Raw genomic sequence first — 24,048 nt, 5'->3', positions numbered from 1 at the left:
AAATACACTGTGCTCACTGGCTTCACTTAAAATTCATGACTATTAATCTTACATGGGCGTTTAGTACTGCTTAGCTGAATTTCTGCATCTCTGCAATCTGTTTGCTCTCTCACTTTCCTAGATGACAATTTTTCTCTTTTTTTTTTTTTTTTTGAGAGAGAGAGAGAGGGCAAAAGTGAGAGAGGGGGAGGGAGAGAAAAATGGGGCATACCTGAAGCGGAGCTCACCCAAAGTGGAGCTCAAGCTCACCCAGAGTGGGGCTCGTGCTCACCCAAAGCAGGGCTCGAACTCATGAACTGTGAAATCATGACCTGAGCCGAAGTCCGATTCTTAACTGACTGAGCCACTCAGGTGCCCCCCAAGATGACAATTTCACATATTCTTTCTTTGTTTTTTTTCTTTGAACAACTCATTTTCCCCTTTCTACCTAAGGAAATTGCTTCCTGTTTCACTGGTAACATTGAAGTTGTCGGAAGATACCTAACTCCCCATTGGTCCTGTTGCCACAGCTATCAACATATTTGCATCTGAATGTGAATACCCTTTCTCCTGTTCCAGTGGATGACTGTTCAAGTTTTGTCCAAGATCCATCTCACTACTTGTGGGCCAAATCCCATCCCATCCCTCTATTCTTCTCAAGGACATACATTAGGAATTATCTTGTCAGTCCTCTTGGTGATCATCAGTTTTATCTCTCTACTGAGCCATTCTCATCAGCATATAAATATGTGATACTATCTCCCATTTAAGAATAATGAAGGAAAATTCCCTTGACCGTATCCCTTTCCAAATACTTCCCTATTTCTCTGCTCCCTGTTTACAGCAGTACTCCTCAAGACATTTGTCTGTTGGCATTTCTTTTCCTTCTTATTTCATTCTCTTTAGTCCATTCTAGTCAGGCTTTCACCTTAGCATCCCATGGAAACCATTTTGTCCAGATCACTTAATGATCCCTTCTTTATCAAAACCTGTTAGCATTTACCTGGTTGATCATTTTCTCTGGGTTGAAATGCTTTCTTAAAAATGTACCATGCTGGGGCGCCTGAGTAGCTCAGTCTGTTAAGGTCTGACTTTTGGTTTTGGCTTGCTCATGATCTTGTTTATGGACAGTGTGGGGTCTGCTTGAGATTCTCTCTCTCTCTCTCTCTCTCTCTCTCATTCTCTCTCTCTCTCTCTCTCTGCCCCTCCCCCACTCACCCTGTCTCTTTCAAAATAATATATATGATATATATATAATATATATATCATATGATATATATCACATATATTGATATATATATCACATGATATATTATATATATATCATGTTCTTAGTTCTCCTTTTACTTTATTAATTGCTCTCTCTTGGTTTCTTTTGCTGGTTCTTCCTCATCTTCCTAACTACTAACCATTGGTGAACCCCAGGACTTAGACCTTGGACCTCTTCTCTTATTTGACTGTACTCATTTCAAATAACATCTGTAGACTGACAGCTCTTGATTCTATAACTCTAGCCCAGACCTTTCTCCTGAACTTTAGATTCTTCAAATAGGTTGCTGGATTGTCTACTCTTGTACATTCATTAGGCATCTCAATCTTAACATGTCTAAAAGCAAAATATTTTTCCCCTTTAAACATGTTCTTTTTATACAGCCTTCTTCATTTTGATAAATAACAATTCCATTCTTCTAATTGCTTAAGATAAAAAACTTGAAATCATCTTTATGTTGTTTCTGTCTCTTCTACCCATCTATGTCTATGCCATCAGCATGTCTGGTAGGCTCTCTCTTCAAAATATATTCAGCGTCCCACCATTTCTCACTATATCGTCTTTGTTCAGGATGGATGCCATCTCTCTTGCCTAGATTATTTTAATAGTCTCCGAACTGATCTTTCTACTTCTACACCTGCTCATTTTGAATGGTTTCTTCTCACCCCAGCAACTAGAGTGAGCCTTTTAAAATACATGAGAGATGGTATCATTCGGCTCAGAATCCTCTTGTGTTTTCCCATCTTATTCAGTAAAAGTCAATACCCTTAAGATGGCTTACAGGTTGTTACATGATATGATCTCCTTTTACATCTCTTACTTCTCTCCTACTAGTATTCTCCCTTTTGCTCATTCAGCCCCAGTGTCATTGGCCTCCTTGCTGTTCCTTGAACATGCCAAACATGCTTCTACCTCAGGGGCTTTGCACTTGCTGTTCCCTCTGCTTGGACCCTTATATACCTGCTGTGCTAGTTCCCTCACTTCATTTAGGACTCTGCTTAAATGTCACCTGAATAGAGCGGTTTTCTTTGTGCAATATATATAAAAAAGAAATCCCTACACCCCCAGAACTATCTCTTGCCTTTACTCTGCTTTATTTTTTTCCGTAGGACGTATTACCATTTGATATATCTAGCTGTTTGTTGTTATATTCTATCTTAATGAGAAATTCTTCATCTTCTTTATAAACTTAAAGATAGAAATACGTTCCTCATGCTCCTAAATTGGAAGTCTGGCTTGTTCATCATTATATGCACTGTACCTCGTACAGTTCCTGGCATATAGCAGATATTCAAAAATTTTGAATGAATGAGTGCCTTTTTTACTTTTCTCTAGAGAGACCAGGTTGTATTTATTGTGAATATATGTGTGGGTATACACACCTATAGTAACTACATAAGATTAGGTGGTCCTTCCGATACATATTTTGTAGGAATAGTTCTTCATCTAAATCTTGACTTTCTATAAGCATTATTAAATCAATCCATAGATTGAACCTATTGTGTTTGACCTTTCATTTATCAATGAGGCATTGACAAATCCCAGTGTCTCTTTTATTATGTGTAATAGCATGGCAGAAAGAGATGTAGAGACATATTTTCCCCCCATTAAGTCCGCATGTATTATAAGAAGAGTTGAGTGGGAATGGTGCAGTGTTTCGCTTGATAGAATGAATCAACCTGCTGTGGTTTGATTATACTGTGTGGGACTTGGAAAACACTGCCATTTTAAGCTTTGGTTATATATTATCTTTAAGGAAACATTGGATATGACTCAGTAAACAAAAGAGTCAAATTACCCCATTCTAATATAAATGATTCTTCAAAAGCTATACCTTATAAAACAGTTGAATGACAATTGAATCATTTACTTATTGTGATGGTTTAAATAAAGTCATTTCCAAGAATTATAAGCAAATATAAAAGACAAAATAATGCAAGGTACTAGATTAAATTACTCAGTTATAAATCATTCAAAGAGCTTAATTATGTTTGGGCATTCACAATAAAACCTTGAATGTGTTGGTGATTTCTGTGTGACAAATGTTTATCATCCCCCTTCATACAGAAATGGCTTCTGCTTCCCTCCAAAGACACACAATCACATATCTTTAGGTCCTAAAGAGATTATCTCTGTTCTTCCTGAAAAAATATTAATCGAATTTAAATTTAAAAATTCATTCAGAAAATAAACAAAAGATATAATTTACTTTTGTTTTAGTTATTTTTCTGGTCAGGTATATTGACCTTTAGTAACCAAGATATTTTATAGACAAAAGAAATAGTTGTTAAAATGATAAGATATTGTATGTACTTTTACACACATAATTATATGGAAACATATATGAAAATAGTACTTTGATAGAATTTTTGGAAAAAAAATCTACAGTTGTTGTTTTGTTCACAGGAAGGGAGGCAATAATAAGTTAATAAAGATCTATCATCGAGATGGTAAATACGGCTTTTCTGATCCTCTGACATTTAATTCTGTGGTGGAGCTCATTAACCACTATCATCATGAATCTCTTGCTCAGTACAATCCCAAACTTGATGTGAAGCTCATGTACCCAGTGTCCAGATATCAACAGGTATGATTAGTTCTTGATAGTTATTCAACAAGTCATTTTTAACATCATTTCATTTTAATTTACCAGGCTTATCAGTTTAAAAAAAGAAAAAAAAAAGAAATGTAGTCATTTTAAATTTCCTATTTAAGATGTAAGATATTTTTGGAACTTATTCTGTGGCTACTATTCCTTAATAGCTGGTTGCATGTATTTACTAACTTTATATAAAAATACTTCTGTTTGTTTCCTATTTATACTTCATTTCTTAATTTTTAAAATATTAACTATTTTGATATAATCTAAAGGCTTATAATAGTGTTAACAAAAGAATTTAGTGCTTTTGGATGCTTGATATTAATACAGTGACTTAAACTTATAGTAGAAATGCAATTTAAAAATAAATAGGTGTGGAAAAATTCATGTGTCAGAATTCTCAACATTCTTTATTTCTTTTTTTTTTAACTGTATAGGATCAATTGGTAAAAGAAGATAACATTGATGCAGTAGGTAAAAAACTCCAAGAGTACCACTCTCAGTATCAGGAAAAGAGTAAGGAGTATGACAGGCTATATGAGGAATATACCAGAACATCACAGGTTAGTATATTTTTGTTGGTTAGCCCAGCAAGTATGCAATGTTATAATTACATTAGATTTTCTGTAATTCACCTGACAATCTTTAGCTGTTTTAATATCTTATACAACCTTTTTGAGACTTTGGAGTGATACAAATTCTTCTCTCATTTGTAAATCACTTTCTTATTGGTTAAGGGCATAATTTTTTTTCAGTTAGTAGTAACTAGGATAAGATTTGACTGCAGGTGATAAAAAATAACAAAATAGCAAAGGCTTCAGATAGAAATTTATTTTTCTGTCATGTATAGGCAGTGCCAAGGATATTATGTCAACTCCACAGTCATTAGGGGTTAGGGTTCTTCTGTTTTGATGCTTTGCTATCTGTAGAAGTTGGCTTACTCCAGTATCAGTCATCACAACAATATTCTAGCAAACAAGAAGGAAGAATAGAAACAGAAAGCAGTTTCCTGTTTTTAAGGCTACTTCCTAGAAGAAGTACACACTGCTTCTACTTTCATCCTACTGGCAAGGCAGCTGCAGGTCACAACGCTGTAGTGGAGGTGAAGAAAGCTAGTTATTTGGTCAGGTGTGCCCGACTAATATTTGAGAGTTTTCTGAGGAAGAAGGAACTAATGTAATTATGAGACCACTGGTAGTTTTTTTTTTTTTAAGTTTATTTTATTTATTTTTAAAATTTATTTTGAGAGAGAGAGAGAGAAAATGCCATGAGCTGGGGAGGGGTAGAGAGAGAATCCTCTATCACTGCAGAGCCTGACTCGGGGCTCGAACTCCCAAACCATGAGATCATGACTTGAGCCGAAATCAAGAATCAGATGCCCAAGCAACTGAGCTACCCAGACGCCCAAGACCACTACTAGTCTTAACCACACAGTTTCTGGATCATAAAGCTTAATAATATTTCTTTTATCTTATATATGTGATAGAACAAAATTCTGAAGAGTAACCTAGTTCTTTTCCTAGATCTGTTTTTTCCTAGTTCTTTTCCTAGAACTGTTTTTGATTTTTTTTAGTTACATTTGGATTGGCTTAATTTGCCCTAAGTTATTATATAATATATAAAAGGTGCTAGGAATTTTTATGAAGGTGCAAGTCTTCAGGGGAGTTTATCCATTGCAGTATTTGGGTCATTGGTGGCCTAAGAAAATATATCTAACTGGGTTTCTTATGCACATTCTTTTGAAACACAGGTTATTTGAACGTCAAATAACTTACAGAAGCTTTAGTCTATGTTGATTAGTCCATGTTATGGTGGCATTAGTCCATTCTACTAAATTCATAGTGAATCCTCAGTGCAGTAATAACTTGCCTGAGTCCTTTATCGAACATAACAGTAAGTGGGTTTTTTCTAGTGTTTGTTTTCTATTGTGTTATTATTACTGCTCTTTATTATTTCCTTTTTATTTTTATTTTTGCTTTCAATTTAATTTGCTCTTCTTTTACTAGCTTGCGGTGAATTTTGTTCACTGGCTTTAAAACTTTTTTTTTTTACAGTTATTTATTCATTCATTCATTTATTTATTTTGAGAGAGGGAGAGAGCACGAGTGAGTGAGGGACAGACAGAGAGGCAGAGAGAGTGCGGAGCCCCGAAGTGGGGCTCAAGTTCCCCCAAAGCAGGGCTGCCGCTCACCTGAAGTGGGTGAACCGCAAGATCATCACCTGAGCCGAGGTCGGATGCTTAACTGACTGAGCCATCCAGGTGCCCCCAAAACTTTATTTTCTAATATAAGCACTTAAAGCTATAAATTTCCTTCTAAGCACTGCTATAGGTGCATCCTACAAATTTTGTTATACTGTTATTTTCCTTATTCAGTTTTAAATATTTTCTAATTTCCCTTGTGATTTCTTCTTTGGCCATATGTTCTTCAATTTCTAAATATTTGAGGCTTCTCTAGATATATTCTAGTATATCTTCTAATTCACTGTAGTCAGTGAACATATTCATTAAGGTTACAGTGTTTTGAAATTTATTGACTTACGACCTAGTTAACCTGCCTTATCTTAGTAAACTTGTGCACTGACAAAGACTAGTAAAGTTGTTGGGATAGTGCCCTTGTAGTTGTTGGTGTAGTCCTCTCCAAGTATCAGTTTGGTCAAGGTGATTCATAGTGTCATTCAGATATTCCATATCTTTACTGAATTTTCTTTTTTGCCTGTACTTTCAGTTAATTAGAAGGAATCTTAAAGTCTCTACTTACAATTGTAGGTTTGTCTGTTTATCTTTTTAGTTTTGTTAGCTTTTGCTTTATGTGTATTGAAATTGTATTAAGTGCTTACATATTTATAGTAATTTTTTCCTTTATCAATATGAAATGTTCCTCTTTATATCTGGTAATCCTCCTGGTCTTAAAGTCTACTTTTTCTAGTATATCCCCATCAGCTTTCATATACTTGTTATTTTCAGGATATATCTCTTTCTGTCCTTTTATTTTCCATCTGTTTGTGTCTATATTATAGTTAAAGTGCATCTCTTATAGATAATAATATATAGTTGGGTATGGCTTTGTAAAAAATCCAGCCTGACAATTTCTGCCTTTTAATTGGAGAGTGTAATCCATTTGTATGTCTTATAATTATTGGTATGGTTGGGTTTATGTTTACTTTTTTGCTATTTGTTTTCTATTTGCTTTATCTGTTTTTTGTTCCTCAGCAACTCTTTCACGGTTGTCTTTTGGGTCAAACATTTTTTTTTTTAATGTCTATTTTTGAGAGAGAGCATAAGCAGGGGAAGGGCAGAGAGAGAGACACACACACAGAATCTGAAGCAGACTCCAGGCTCTGAGCTGTCAGCACAGAGCCTGATGCGGGGCTCGAACCCACAAACTGTGAGATCATGACCTGAGCCGAAGTTGGACACTTAACTGACTGAGTCACCCAGGCACCCCTGGGTCAAACATTTTTTAGTATTCCATTTTGATTCCTCATCTGGCTTTTTTGCTATGACTGTCTTTTTTTTCCCCCATAGGAAGTTGTTCTAAGGATTACAGCATGCATTCTTAATCATAGTTATTTAACTTCATATCGTGTCATGTAGCATCTAAATATAATAACCCTGTTTTATATCATTCTGTTTTTATCTCTTATTGTTACCATATATTTTATATTTACCTATGTTACCCCCATAATTCATTCTTGTAATATTTGCCTATTCTAAGTACCTTATATAAATGAAATCATATAATAATTGTTCTTTGGCTTACTTCACTTATTACAATGTTTTCAAGGAAAATACATGTTGTAGCATATATCAAAATGTCACTTTTTATGGCTGAATGATATTGCATTTGAAGGGGAATATGGCATTTTGTTTATCCATTCATCTGTTGATGGCATTGGGTCATTTTCCAGTTTGCAGCCATTGTGAATAATCCTGCTTATGAACCTGGTGTGCAAATAACTGTTCAAGTCTCTGCTTTCATTTCTTTTGGATATATACCTAGGAGTGGAATTGCTGGATCATATGGTACTATGTTTAACCTTTTAAGAAACTGACAAACTGTTTTCCACGCTGGCAAAACTATTTTACATTCCTACCATTAATGCATGAAGATTCCAGTTTTTCCACATTCTAAGACTTGTTACTATTTTTTTTTAATCTTTAATTTTTTTATACCCACCCTAGTAGTCATGAAGTAATATTGTTTTTGTTATTGTTGAGTTTTAGGAATTTTTTTTTTTAAAGGAATTTTTTTTTTTTAATGTTTATTTATTTTGAGAGAGAATGTGAGTGGGGGAGGGGCACAGAGAGAGGGAGACAGAGAGAATCCCAAGCAGGTTCCACGCTAAGTGCAAAGCCAGATGTGAGACTCAAACTCATGAACCATGAGATCATGACCTGAGCCGAAACCAAGAGTCAGCTGCTTAACCGACTGAACCACCGAGGCACCCCCCTTGGAGCTTTTTTTTTTAATCCCTTATCAGATCTATGATTATCAGATATTTTCCCCATTTTGTAGGTTGTTGTTTTGCTTTTTTAATATCATCCTTTGATGTGCAAATGTTCTTAATTTTGATGAAGTCCAATTTTTTTCTTTTGTTGCCTATGCTTTTGTTATATTCATGAAGTTGTTGCCAAATCCAATGTCATATTTTCTCCAGTGTTTACTTCTAAGAGTTTATTGTTTTTACTCTTAAATTTAGGTCTTTGATCCATTTTGAGTTAACTTTTATATGTGATGTGAGTTAAGGTCCCAGCTTTATTGTTGTACATGTGAAAATACATTTTCCCTGCACTGTAGTCCCAACACCATTTCTCCATTGAATGGTCTTGGGATATTTACTGAATTGAGACATAGATCATAGGTGTGAGGGTTTATTTTTGGGCTTCCTGTTGCACTCTCTTGGTCTGCATGTCTATCTTTATGTCATTACCATATTCAAAATATGTTAAACTATTAACATAGCTTCTTAATAAGCTTTGAAATCAGCAGGTGTGAATCTTCCAACTTCGTTCTTTTTCAAGATTGTTTTGGCTATTCTAGGTCCCTTTCAATTCCATATGAATTTGAGGTTGAGTTTTTCTGTTTCTGTAAAAAAAATGCAGTTGGGATTTTGATAGAGATTGCATTGAATCTGTATATTATTTTGGGTAAGTATTGTTATCTTAACAATATTAAGTCTTCCAATCCATGAACAAGGAGATGTCTTTCCATTTATGTATGTCTTCTTTAATTTCTTTCAGTATTGTTTTATAGTTTTCAGTGTATGAGTTTCTTACCTCCTTGGTTAAATTTATTCCTAAATATTTTATTCTTTTTGATGCTGTTGTTGATGGGATTATATCCTTACTTTCCCTGCTAGTATATAGAATACAGAATATTCTATACACAGTTGCTAGTGTATAGAATACAGTTGATTTTGTGTGTTGATTTTGTATTCTGCAACTTTGCTAAATTTATTAGCTCTAACAGTTTTTGATGGATTCTTTAGGGTTTTGTACCTATAAGATAATGTCATTTGAGATAATTTTACTTCTTCCTCTCCAATATGAATGTCCTGTATTTTTTTTTTAATTTTTTAATGTTTATTTATTTGTGAGAGAGAGAGTGAGCGAGTGACAGAGTGTGAGTGGGGGAGGGGAAGAGAGAGAGGGAGACACATAATTCGAAGCAGGCTCCAGGCTCTGAGCTGACAGCACAGAGCCCGACGCAGGGCCTGAACCCACAAACCATGAGATCATGACCCGAGCCGAAGTCAGACACTCAACTGACTGAGCCACCCAGATGCCCCATGAATGTCCCATATTTCTTTTCATTGCCTAATTGCTTTGGCTAGAACTTTAAGTACTTTGTTAAATAAAAGTGGAGAAAGTGGATGGATATCCTTGTCTCCTTCATGACTTAGGAGAAAGTTAGCCCATTTCACCATTGAGTATGATGTTAAGCTTGTGTTTTTTATATATAGCTGTATTAGTTTCCTAGGTCTGTTGTAACAAAGTACAACACACAAGAGGTACCTGGGTGGCTCAGTCGGTTGAGCATCCGACTTCAGCTCAGGTCATGATCTCGTGGTTCATGGGTTTGAGCACCGTGTTGGGCTCTGTGCTGACAGCTCAGAGCCTAGAGCCTGCTTTGGATTCTGTCTCCCTCTCTCTCTGCCCCTCCCCCACTCACTCTGTGTCTCCCAAGGATGAATAAAAATTAAAAGAAATTTTTTTAAAAAACCCAAAAAACAAAAACAAAGTACAACAAACTGGGTGTCCTAAAACAACAAATTTATTGTTTCACTGTTCTAGGGACTCCAAGTCCAAAATCAAGGTGTTGGTAGGGCCCTCTCTTTCTGGAGGCTCTGGGGAAGACCATTCCTTGTTTTTCTTAGCTTCTGTTGGTTGCTGGCAGTCCTTGGCATTCTTTGGGTTGGACATACCACTTCTGTTTATGCCTTCATTATCAGTAGCATTCTCCCTCTGTGTCTCTGCTTTCTTTTTTATAAGGATACTAACCAGTCATTGGATTAGGGCCCATCTACTTCCAGTATCACCTCATCTTAATTCACTAAAGACTCTCTTTCCTAGTAAGATCACATTCTAAGGTCCTGAGGATTAGGACTGATCATATCTTATGTGGGAACACAATTCAATCTGTAACAATGGCCTTTATATGATGAAGAAGTTTCCTTTTATTTCTAGTTTATGGTTTTTATCATGCAAGGATGTTGGATTTTGTCAGATGTTTTGTCTGCATCAATTAAGATGATCGTGGTTTTTTTTTTTCCTTCAGCCTATTAATGTTGTGTATTGACTGATTTTCGTATGTTGAACCACCCTTGCATTCCTGGGATAAATTCCATGTGGTAATCGTATACAGTTAAAGTCCTTTCAATACGCTGCTAAATTTAGTTGACTAGTATTTTGTTGAGGATTTTTGCATCTGTATTCAAAAGGCATGTTGTTCTGTAGTTTTCTTGCAGTCTCTTGATTTAGCTTCAGGATCAGAGTAATGATGGCCTTGTGAATGAGTTAACAAGTGTTCCTTCCTCCTTCTAGTTTTTGGGAAGGGTTGGTGTTAATTCTTCTTTAAATGTTTGGTAAACTTCACTAGTGAAGCTATCTGATCCTGGGCTTTCCTTTGTTGGGAAGTTTTTGATTACTGCTTCAATTTTCTTATTGATTCTTGGTCTATTTAGATTTTCTTTTTGAGTCAGTTTTGGTAGTTGTGTGTTTCTAGGAATTTGTCCATTTCATCTAGGTTATCCAGTCTATTGGCATAAATTTTATGCAGCATTCTCTTAACAATTTTTATTTCTGTAAAGCGGGTAGTATGGCCCCCTTTAAACTTAACAATTTAGTAATTTGAGTCTTTTTTTTCCCTTAATCTAACTAAAGGTTTGTCAATTTTGGTGATCTTGTTAAGAACCGCTTTTTAGTTTTGTTGATTTTCTCTACTTTTCTATTTTCTATTTCATTTACCTTTTTAATCTTTATTATTTCCTTCTGCTAGCTTTGGGTTTAGTTTGCTCTTCTTTTTCTAGTTGAAGGATAGTACTGCTTGAATATAGACTTCTTGGTTGACAGTTTTTTTTCTTTTAAGATTTCTATGCCATCCCACCGCCTTCTGGCCTCCATGGTTTCTGACAGGAAAACAGCTATTAATTTTATTGAAGATCTTTGTACATGACACATTTCTTCTCTCTTGCTTCTTTCAAGATTCTCTTTTGACAATTTGACTATAATGTGAAATACATGTTTCTTATATCTTTGTCTATAGTTTATAGTTATCTGTGGAAGGTGTAGTCAGCAGGGAGCTATTCTAGTATAACTGTAACTCACGGTTTCCTGTTTGACCCTAGTATTTATATTTTTGATTTTTCCAGCCTCATAGCCACTGATCTTATTTCCAGCATAGTGTCCATGGTGGGCAGTGTTAAGGTAGATACTGCAACCCTGAAGAGGGTATTAGGGGATACTACCCTATGAGGATTACAGATTAGGAATGAGATATAGTACTGACTGGGAAAAGGTATGGGATTACAGCCAGAAATGCTGTAATGGTCTATTTTCCTATATGAGAAGTTTACTTCCATTTTATTTTCAGGTTTAATTTTATTAATTAGTTATTCAGAATGATCTTAATACTTTTTCTTTCTTCATGATACTTGAGCTATATCTCTGGTGTGCCTGTGTGTGTATGCTTTTTTACCCTGCTAATTTCATTTTCTCTCTGTATTCCTTTAGCTTTTCCAGATGAATTATCTGTGATGAGGCCAGTGTTTCGGGTAGAATGGGGAAAAATTTACTGAAGCCTCTTTAGATTGAATCAACATAAGTGGGCAACATTAGGGGATGGTGAAATGATCATACATATAATAGAACATTATACAACTATTAAAATAGGTTTTCAGAAATTATTTTAACTTTGATTTTTAAAAAGTACAAAGGTTATATAAATATGTATGCTAAATTCAATATAGATTATTGCTGAATTATTAAATTCAGTATAAGTTATTGCTGAATTATTATGAATTATTGCATACAGAATAAAAGTCCTGATTTCTTGGAGTCAACTGCTGCTAACTATGTGCTTTTTAGGAATTCCTAATGACCTGAGAAATGCTTATGGTATAGTTGCAGGCAAAGGAAACAGCATGTAGAAGTGTGTGAACAGTGATTTCAGCTGTGGGTGTACTCACTAACCTGAAGGGAAACTTTGTAAAAATATGCTGGAATGTTTGTGGTGATAGAATTAACAGGATTTGGGAAAACTACAGTTAAAAACAGAAAGGAGGAAATAATAGAAATACTATACACATTAATAACAATAATATATATAACAAAAATGACCTTTTTTAAAAAAACAAAATGATATGCAGTTATTCTATTACCATCAAAAAATGAGGTAAGGTCTATATTTACTGATTCTGAGTGATTTCTAAGATACATTAAGTAAAAAAAGCAAGGTAGGAAAAAAATGTATGTGGTATACTATCATTTATTGTTAAAATATATCATGGCTAGACTAATGTATTCAGTAAATGTTTTTGGATGTATAGTCCCCCCACCCCACCTTTTTTTTTTCCCTGATTCCCTGTTTCCATTTCTTTCTATCCTTTTGTCATTCATTCTCTCTCTCTCTCTCTCTCTCTCTCACTCTCTCTCTCTCTCTCTCTCAAATATAGTTGGGGTTGCCATTATCTCCATTTTATAGATGGGAACTTAAAGCATAGAAAGACTCTCTTAAGGGACATAACCAGTTTTTAACATTACCAAGATTAGATTATAAATCTCCTAAATTCAAACTCGGTTCCTTTGTAGCATCTAGGCATGATACTGTGCTTGACTCTAGAAGCACAGAGGGAGAGATGAGACTCTGTTCTACACAAGGTTGAAGTACTCTGACAGCATTTGTCAAACACAATGTACATTAGCCAAAAAGGCATGTTTTGATCCCTTTTCTCTCCATCAAACAAAACAATGATGGATGACTATATTTGTGTGTGTATATTTATTTAAAGGGCAACATATAACACTGTTTAATCTCACAAAGAATATTGAGTGAAGGAATACATATACATATTCTATGGGTCTATTCATAGAAGGTACAAAACAAGGTAAACGTTAACTTTTTTATTTTGGTTGGGAACATAAAGTGGTAAAATCATAAAGAATAACAAGGAAATGATCCTCATAAAGGGCAGGATAGTGTTATTACCAAGGTGGGGGAAGTAGAGTGGGCAGAGACAGGGAGTTATGATCCAGAAAGGATACACAAGGAATTTCTGGGGTTGCTAGTTGTGAATGTTCATTTTATAATAATTTGTTAAGCTCTGCATTTTTTTTATGCACTTACATTATCTCATACTAAAAAATTGGTAAACATTGAAAACACATGGCTGTATGCAAAAACAATACGATTATTTCTGTAGATAAGAGGTGGAACAGAAAACCATAATAAAAATTATAAATGGAATTTCCAGATCTGGAAATAACCAGAGACAACTGAGAACGGAGAGTTTGACCTCCCTGTTGGTTCCTTCTTGGTCATCTTTGCTGATTTCTCATCTTTGACCTTGGGCCTTTTCTTTTTTCTGGTTATTTATTCACTCTCTGGTGATCTCAAACAGCCTCATGGCTTTATATATGATCTGTATGCTGGTAACTCCCAAATTTATGTCTCTGCTTCTTCTAACTTCTCTTAATTGTAGACTCATATATATCCAATTGCCTTTCCAACAGCTCCACTTGGATGTTTAATAGATATCTCTCAGACTTAACATGTCAAACTGAACTCATGAACAAAATTGAACTCAGGGCTGTTCTATCCTTTGCCTTACCTGTCGGAGTTGAGAGAAGTCATGTCCTCTCTTAGGTCAAAAGCCTTGAAGCCATCCCAGACTCTTTCTTGTACACCTTCCATCAAATCCAGTAAGAATTTCTGTTGACTTTACCTTTAGAATATAGCCAGAATGCAACCCCTTCTCCTCACATCCACTGCTGATACCTTGATCTAAGTCACTATCATTTCTTACTTTGATTTACCACAGAAACCTCCTAACTGATCTTCTTGCCCTTATCCATGCTTCACTCTCCCTGATCAGTTCTCAACAGAGCAGCTAGGAGATGCAGGTGTGCCCTGCATTTTGCAAGTTCTCATTACACCACTTGGCTTTTATGAAAGACCTACATTAGTACTCGTTTTCACTAACTGAAATAAATCTGAAGAGTTCTGCTTTTACAAAAAAAGGCAAAAAGTGACAATAGCATTCAGAGTTTGTTTTGCATCAAGCTATTACAAAGGCAGTGTGCACCCCAAGCAGTGGGAATGGTGCTGCCAAGTTCCGTCCCCGGGAACTACACTCAGCATCTCAGCATCAAGCCACTATAGCTTTGAACTGTGTCTGTGAGCATCTGTGCTTCTCTCCATTTACTTTGTGCACCTGTTAGTAAGATGTGTCCTAAGGTATTCAGAAAAAAAAGCCTAAGAGAAGTTATTTTTTGAGTTTGGGAACACTGCAAAAATTTTTTCCATGTAAATTAATGTTAATTGTTTCTTTGCTTTATGCCATTTTGGCTTGTGAAAGGTTTCATAGGAACTCTATGTAGGGGAAACCTATACTTGTAAAACCTAGGTAGGATCACAGTACTCCTTTAACACCTGTCTGTGGTTCCACGGTTTACACATAGGAAAGCCAGAGTGCTTTCTACAGTGCCCAGCATAATCTGCGCTCCTCTTCCTCTCTGGCCTCATTACTTCTCTCTTCTCCAACCATGCTATCCTCTTTGCTGTTCTTCGAATATACTAGACCTGCTTCCTACCTTTGAGTGTTTTACTGGCCACTTCCTTGCCTGAAACACTCCCCCACTGCACCGCCTGCCCAGATAGTCAGCTGGCTAACCCCCTCCCCTCCTTCAAGTCTTTGCTCAAAGGTTGTCATCTCAACAAGGTGTGCACATGAGCTGGGGAACAGCAGAGAAAGAGGGAGAGAATCTCAAGCAGGTGCCATACTGTCAGCTCAGAGCCCGATGTGGGGCTTGATCTTACCAACTGTGAGGATCATGACCTGAGCTGAAATCAAGAGTCAGATGCTTAAGTGACTGAGTCACCCAGGTGCCCCTAGAACTGCATTTCCGCTTTCTTGTCATGACTGGAGGAAGTGAAGAAGGCTCCACATGTTGTCCGCATGCTCAGTAAACTGGGGATTTAACCACAGAGTATGAGTTCTGAGCAGCTGGTGTGAGACTGTATTCTGGACTTGGAATCCTTGGTTGGGGAGCTGGGTATGGGAGTAGATGGAGGAAATTGCAAAAACCACTAAGTTGAAGCTAGGAGAGGGCTAAATCTGGGTGTGCGAGAACTGAGAGAAAGACGTAAGATGGCTGAGCAGAGAAGAGCCATGAGGTTTAAGGCTTTGGGAGGTGGAGGAAGAGGAATATCCAGTGATTATTAGCAGTACAGGAGATGTGCTGGGACAGTGAGGATAGTGAGTGTTAAAGGGAAGTTAAAGAATTGATCTCCTCTGTTTATAAATGTTTCAATATTTATAAGTGTTATAGACTGCCTAAGGTTTCTGTGAAACCTTAGATAAAATTTGGATTGCTTTGTTGGAAGTGAATTCTTCCCAGAGAATGGGAAGAGATGGTGTATCCTGAGTCATAGTTGGCACAGGATGAGAATAGATTGCATGTGGGGATATTTGACATCTGGATTACATGTAATTAGGAGGAATTGATAGGATTTAGGGATGGATTGGGATAGGGGACAGGAATTGGGCAATGAGATCATTGATAACCTTGGAAAGACAGTCTCTGTGGAATGGTAGGTACAGAAGCCAGAAAAGAGTGAGTTGGAGTGAGAATGAGAGATGAGGAAAGAGAGACAGCCTATATAGATAGTTTGTTCAAGGAACTTAATTGACTGGAAGAGAATTTAGGGTTAAGGGATTATTTTTTCAAAGTGGTGTTACTAGAACCTGTTTGTATGCTGATGAGAAGGAACCATAAGAAGGGCTGGAGAGGAGAAAGGAGAGAAGGGGTGTAGATATAGGTAGATTTACAGTTTTTTTGTGGTGGGTATTGTGACATTGTTTATGGGGCAGCTGCTGCTTCGGCAATGCTATAAATATTTTCCCTTTGCTGCTTTACCTACCAACACAAACACCAGTTATAGTAAAGTCTGAATTATTAGTGTCTTCTTTAAGGATATAGGGCCAGGGCTTCATAGGTAATTTTTGATCTTGCAAGGGAGCCAAGACCCTCCACTGTAATTTGAGAGTTGCAGAATTTGTAGCTAGATATTTAGATATGGGCATTCCAATAAGTTTACAGCACTATTTGAGATATGTATAACTTCAAGCATATGGAACATCATAAGGTTCTTGTAGCCTCCATGAAGCCTCTGTAAAGAAGTAATTCACCCTGATTTGATTGTCTCTGCCATGACATGGAACAAAACCTTATCAGAGTTCGGAAATCTGTTTCACCTGTGTGTTCTGAAACCTGGAGGGCAGGCTTCATGTTTTATTAATCTCTTTACCACCAGACTGTACTTTCTGTATAGTGGATTCTCGGTAATCATTTGTTAAAATTAATCAATGCTGGATAGTTTTGAGGAATTATCCCATAAACACCAAACTTTAAAAACTGTAAATATTCAGGATAGCAATTTTCTAGACCTTTAAAATATTTCTTGACTTTCTAATATAAATTGTACAAAATTTTAACCCTCTGAAGATTTGGGGGAATCTGAGTTCAGATGCTGAAGTCTAAAAAAAACCTCAGAGCTCATCAAAATGTATAGGACTACTTATCCTAGTGCTAAATGGCTTAGCCTACTGGGCATTTGTTTGTGAAGTTTTTAGTTTTTCATCTTATTCTGCATATAATTTTGTTTTTTTTAAGTTTATTTATTTTGAGAGAGAGAGAGAGCAAATCAGCAGGGGAGGGGCAGAGAGAGGGGGACAGAAGATCTGAAACAGGCTGTGCGCTGACAGTAGAGTGCCTGATGTAGGGCTCGAACTCCCAAACCTTGGAATCATGACCTGAGCCGAAGTCAGACGTTTAACCTACTGAGCCACCCAGATGCTCCTCTGCATCTGACTTAGCTGCTATTCTTCCCCCTTTCATTTTCTGCTTTACCTTTTCTTTTTAAAGATTTTTTGGGGAGCGTCTGGGTGGCTCAGTCGGTTAAGTGTCCGACTTTGGATCAGGTCATGATCTCACAGTTCGTGGGTTTGAACCCTGTGTTGGGCTCTGTGCTGGCAGTGTGGGGCCTGGAAGTTGCTTCAGATTTGTCTCCCTCTCTCTCTGCCCCTCCCCGACTCATGCTCTGTCTCTGTCTCTCTCAAGAATAAACATTAAAAAAAAATTTAAGATTTTTTTTATTGTTAAGTAATTTCTATGCCCAATGTGGGGCTCAAATGTATAACCCTGAGGTTAAGCGTCTGATGCTCTACTGATTGAACCATCCAGGCACCCCTCATTTTCTGCTTCTGAGATTAATCTACTGATGAATCTGTTTAGAAAAACTACATGTTTTAGAAATGATAATAATAAATAGACTCTATAGGACTTTTCTGGGAATAAGGCTTTGTACGTTGGTGTATGGACTCCTCCACTGTATCCATTCACTTCTTCAGCGCCTTTTGGAGGTCAGCACTACAATGAGTGCAAAAACATAATTTTATCTTTGTCTTCAAAGTGTTCAGGGCACTTGGGTGGCTCAGTCGGTTAAGCATTGGACTCTTGATTTCAACTCAGGTCATGATCTCACGGTTTGTGAGATTGAGCCCCTTGTTGGGCTCTGCTCTGACAGCATGGAGCCTCCTTGGGATTCTCTCTCTTCCTCTCTTCCGCTTGTGCACACATGTTTTCTCTCTATATCAAAATAAACAAACATTAAAAAAAATATCTGAAAGTGTTTAGGGTTAATCTAAGCAACTCAGGCCTTTTTGTGGATCTCAGCTATATTTCAAGTAATAGTTTTTTTCTTCTATTTTAGGGTTTGAGTGATGTAGTTTGCATATAAGTATTAAGGGTGGGAGTTAAATAAGTAAGAGTTGTTTTAGCCATCTTTCATTTTCTATGGAATTGTAATTAGAATTACAAGATTTAAGACCAAGGTTACCAGAAAAAAAAAAAAGATAAAGTGTATGTCTTTTCTTTTTCTCCTTTGTAGGAAATACAGATGAAAAGGACTGCAATAGAAGCTTTTAATGAAACAATTAAAATATTTGAAGAGCAGTGTCACACACAAGAACAGCATAGCAAAGAATATATCGAGCGATTTCGCAGAGAGGGGAATGAAAAGGAAATTGAACGGTAAATCTATCTAACACTTCTAAGTGCATCAATGAGATGAGACTTCTTTTCTTCCCCAATAATCTCTGTTGTGTCTGCTTTTACCCTTGTAAACTTCACAGTCCTGCTATATGGAACTATTTGCTGTTCCCACTAATGGCACCAAATTGAACTGCCTCTGTTCTGTGTTCCTTCTATGTCCTTCCAAATTTTTAACTCCTGCTCATCCTTTAGGATTTAGCTTACACATGACTTTTTTAAGAAAAATTTCCCTGATTTTCTAGACTGGTTTAGGAGCTTTTTGTCCCTACCCCTACAGTATCTGGTCCTGATTCCTACCGTGACTTTGCCAAATGTCACACCCACTAAACTGCAAGCTTGTTGGTGAAATAAGGATGGTGGCTTATTTTCCCTGATAGCTCCAGCATCTGTTATGGTACCTGAACGTACATGGTGATGCTCACTGAATATTTGTTGAACTGAAAATAAACAGCAGCAGTCTGAGAATAAATTGGAGGCTGAACAAGACTATGGGCAGGAAGACCAGCTTGACTCTTGCAGGTGACTGCAGTGTTTGTGGTCATCAGGTTAAATGATGGTGAGGGCCTGAACCAGAGCAATGGCAGGAAAGGAGGGGGAATTAATGGAAATACTGAGGACTTGATACCTGACTAGATATGGTAGGTGTGGGAGAAGTCAAAGATTACTCCTAGATTTCTAGGATTCCTAGATTATTTCTTAGACTAAGGAATGGTGTTATTTACTAAAATAGAAAGTACGTGAGGAAGGTTCAGGGTTGGAACCAATGAATTTGAAGTTCCTGTGAGAAACCAAATGGAGTTGTCTGAGAAGCAGGCAGCTGGTTATTTGGTTTTGGAACTCAAGGTACAGAAAGGATTTGGGAGGCATAAGTGTGTAGGTTATACTAAGGTTATAAGTGTAAAGTTATACAAGAATGAGATTACACAGAGAGTGTGCAGCCTGAGAAATATTGGGTCTGGCAACTAAAAGGATATTGGAAGCCTTTATCATAGCAAATTTAGTGGAATATTGGGAGACCGAGCCAAGTTAACAGTGGGATGAGGAATGAAAAAGTGGATAGTAGATAAAAATGAATCATTTGCAAGGGAAAGGCATAATTACTTCTCATTACTAGTATCAAAGTGTCAGTGAACTTCTGTGTGCATAAGAATAGGGCTAAGTGCTGTTGAGGCAGGATAGCTTAATGGTTAAAACCATTAAAACCATGGGCTTGGATTCTGTATTGACCACGTACTAGTTGTGTAACCTTGGGTAAGTTACTTAATTCTCTAAGCCCATTTCCTCCTCCGTAAACTGGATAATATCTTTTTGAAATGCGTTGAGAATCAAGTGATAGACACATACATGTATACTTACGTTGCAGAAAGGCATGTGTGTGTATGTATGTTGGCATATGATATCAATAAATGGCATTATTATTAAGATGAAGAAATAGAAAAGAACTTGTGGTTCAGTTGCAAAGGGAGGTAAAGTATCTGATGAAGAAGTTTTAACATGAATATAAAACCATGTATTATATTAAGTGACAAATGAGTGACACAGACACTTGTCTTCAGAGCACAGCAAAACTTTGTGTGCTAGAAAAGCTTAGGGCCATTATCTGCTGAGTGCTTACCAGGATGTACCAGGCACTGTTTAGTCCTTTTAGATGTATTACTACATTTAATTCACATAATAATTTAGTGAAGTAGGTACTATTATAGGGCCCATTTAAACAAATGAGGAGATAAAGGCACAAAGAGGTTAGGTAACTTGCCCATAGCCACACAAGTGGCAGGGCAGAGATTCAAACTTAGGCAGCCTGACTCCAAAGCTGTTGCTCTTAACTGTTATATTGTGCTACCTCTTGAATATCATACAAAGAGCTTTACTTGTTTAGTCATGGCTGGATCCAGGGCCCAAACAAGGTCATCAGTATTCTCTCTTATACCCTGTATTTTGCCTTAGGTTTTCTCTGTGTTGGCTTCATCCTTAGGCAGGCTTTCCCTATGAGGTTGGTGGTATAGCTGCTGGGAGTCCTAGAATCACATATTTATAACTTAGCAATTGAGTGGAAAGAGAGAATCTCTGTTTATAATAGTTCTAGCAAAAGTCCTAGAATTGACTCTCATTGGGTCAATTTGGGTATTTATTCTCATTCCTGAACTAGTAACTGTGGTCTGAGTGTGGCGATAGGATGTAATGGTGGAATACTTTTATTGCCCAGGCTGGGTTGTGTGAATATTCATCATGACTCTGAGATGGGGGCAGGGAGCCCTTACCTACAGGGAACATCAAGGTGCCATTACCAAGAGCGAGAATGGATATGGACCAGGCAGAAACAACAAATATCCACCACACCTAAGATACTAGGACTATGCTCATACTATAGAGTGCTTCTGTTTGGTTCCTGGTTTAGCCTTAATATGTCAAATGTTTTCACAGAATTATGATGAATTATGACAAATTGAAATCACGTCTGGGTGAGATTCATGATAGCAAAATGCGTCTAGAGCAAGATTTGAAGAAACAAGCTTTGGACAACCGAGAAATAGATAAAAAAATGAACAGTATCAAACCTGACCTGATCCAGCTGCGCAAGATCCGAGATCAGCACCTTGTGTGAGTAATCTGAGCCCGTATGGGAGAAAACCCCAGCCCCACATTACTGCTGGCACTAGACATGTCAGAGGTAGAAGAGATTTGTAATTAAGAAACCAGCCAGTGAGATTATAAGAATTTAGGAAAGCAATCCTGGTTAGTAGTTGGCAATACCAGAGTTTACCTAGTCAGCGTGTGGGGCAAATCAGAATGTAGCATTCTAGACTCCAGTCTGTACAAATGGAAATTTCAGAGGGTGGGTGTGGTGTGGGCAGTGTGGTGTAGCTTAAAAAGTACAGGTTAATGTTTGCCTATATGTGGGGAAATAATGTTTGCCTATAAATGGGGCTTAGGGTGGAAAGCCACCACCATGGGATGAAAACTCCCAAGGTTAGCTAGCGAGATACTGTAAATGGGATCATGAGTGAAATTACTTTCCGTCTGACGCCAGAATACTATTGTACTTTGTAATCACAAACTCCATTTGCCCCTCAGACCCTTTGCTTCTTGCACACACAAGTTTACGATTACTGACTGATTGTTTTCTCCATGGCCATGTGTGTAAGATCTTGTTTTCTTCATGTTCACCACATGGGTAATACCTCGTGAGCCCAATAAATACGGAGATGAAGCCCCTGTTCGGGGCTCTTGTCTTCTCCTGGACATTAGCCTTCCTCCTATTCGATTCTGTGTCCACTCTCTTGCAGAAGAGAGAACTCCAGACTCATAATCTGTGACACCTACATACAAAAACCAGAATCTTTGATTACATAGAACCACAGAAATAGAAACTACGCCTCATAGGCATAGACAAGGACACTAATAGTGGGGGCCTACAAATAAGTATATAGGACAGTCTATTAAAGGGTTTTTATATTTAAGAAATGAAACTCTGTAGTCAAGTAATAGAAATGTGCTGATGGCAGGCATGCAAGATAATTTGACCTAAGGATTTAAATAGTTAAAACCCAACTATTTAATATTATGGAAAACTATATGGTTTAGTTAGATATAGGGACATTATTTAAATATAGATTAAAAGATATATCATCAGAACAAGGTGTTAGATTTTTAGAACAAATGACTTTTATAGAAGGAAAGAATCCATGAAAAAGGAAAATAGATTAGGTTTTGTTCTAGGTAATGAATGTTATGAAATATGTTTATGGGTGACTTTCAAGCATGTAACATAACTTTATTCAAACTCATGGCAGAAGACAGAGTAAAAACCTCTGACTGGGTTTTCTGTAGGCTTCAGGGTTTCTTTGTGTGAGAAAGAGAGTGGGGAGAAAATAAAAGCTTAGAGGTTGGAACAGTAGCTGTTGAGTTTCAGTAGAGTAAAATTTAAGGTGATAACTTTTGAGGGCAAACAATTACAACTATGCTGTGCTGAATAGTTTTTAGTAACTCCTCTTTAGGGATCATTTCAGTTTGCTATTGTGGCCAAAAAAAAAAAAAAAAAAAAAAGTCCAGCAAGTACACCTAGCATACAGAAGAACTTTGGAAAGAAGGCAAGGAAGTACCCTTGTCTAAAATTAGGGTGTGTCTGCTCTTGGAAAGCTTATATGGTTCTGGTCACATAGTGAAACTGAAGGAAGGCCCAAGAAGAAGACTTATGCCATGGACCAATGGAATGAATGGAAGCCCTTGTTTTCTCTGGAAAGTGATGAGGTTAAGAAATATACCATCCCTTGGGGCGCCTGGGTGGCTCAGTCGGTTAAGCGTCCGACTTCAGCTCAGGTCACGATATTGCGATCCGCGAGTTCGAGCCCCGCGTCGGGCTCTGGGCTGATGGCTCAGAGACTGGAGCCTGCTTCCGATTCTGTGTCTCCCTCTCTCTCTGCCCCTGCCCCATTCATGCTCTGTCTCTGTCTCAAAAATAAAAAAAATAAACATTAAAAAAAAAAAAGAAATATACCATCCCAAGAGGCATGAATAAGTATGGCAAACTAAACCTTGAAAGCTCCTTTAACAAATAATGTAGGCTAAATATAAAAGAGAGCTCACATCATGTGTGATAAATTATCACCTGGTGGTAAAGACACATAGGGTGTTTAGGGAGGTATTTGTTGAATATCTACTAGGTGCTGGCACTGTTTTCAGCAGTGGGGACATGAACAACAGGACAGACTCCTTTCTTTAAAGCAGCTTACATTTTAGTGGGGAAGACAAACATAAGTGAAAATACAAAATAATGTCAGGAAAGTGCTATGAAGGTGATAAGGTAAAGTATAGAGAATAGCAAGGGGATAGCATTCATTGGGATGATTAGGGCAGTCCTCCCAGAGAGATGATGTTTATGATGAGACCTGAGTGATCAGGAGCCTGGTTGGAGGATGGTGATGAAAGAGTTTTTATACTCAAGTTTTAGACCAGTGGCCATGTCAAAAGAACTAAATGTAATGGTTTATGTTGTTTTGCATCTAAAGTGTTGGTTTGGTTATATTTAAAAATACTATGATTTGCCTAGTGATAAAGTAAATTTGTATTAATTACTCAGATTGTCACCATGAATTTCTTGTGGCTTGCTTAGGTGCAAATAATAGGACTTGAAATTGTTTTGGAATGTTTAACTCAATATAGTAGGCCATCCAGGACTTCAGTCTTCTGGCTTAGTGGAGATTGCTAATGTGACACCATGCTCATGTAACTAATGATTTCAGAAACACATGTCACTCTCTGTTTGAGTGCAAGTGTATGTGTGCTTATGGTGGTACAACCTTCTAGAACAGGAAAGTTGAAAAATGAGGTAAGTGCCTAATTTCAGGTACCTCCCTGTGTTTCTGC

The 24,048-nt window shown here is 37.1% G+C and overlaps 1 protein-coding gene across 1 annotated transcript in view; it reads left to right on the top strand.

Moving 5' to 3' along the window:
* Positions 1 to 24,048, top strand: part of PIK3R3 (phosphoinositide-3-kinase regulatory subunit 3) — a 141,847-nt gene that overhangs the window by 103,379 nt on the left and 14,420 nt on the right. Inside the window, 4 exon segments of the mRNA XM_053213544.1 lie at positions 3,656 to 3,836; positions 4,286 to 4,411; positions 18,518 to 18,660; positions 21,106 to 21,282. Coding sequence (XP_053069519.1) covers positions 3,656 to 3,836; positions 4,286 to 4,411; positions 18,518 to 18,660; positions 21,106 to 21,282 — 627 coding nt within the window.

This window comes from Acinonyx jubatus, chromosome C1 (genome assembly GCF_027475565.1).
Source record: "Acinonyx jubatus isolate Ajub_Pintada_27869175 chromosome C1, VMU_Ajub_asm_v1.0, whole genome shotgun sequence".
Lineage (NCBI taxonomy): Eukaryota > Metazoa > Chordata > Mammalia > Carnivora > Felidae > Acinonyx > Acinonyx jubatus.
The sequence above is the reverse complement of the archived record's forward strand: the minus strand, read 5'-3'. Positions and strand labels throughout refer to the sequence as shown.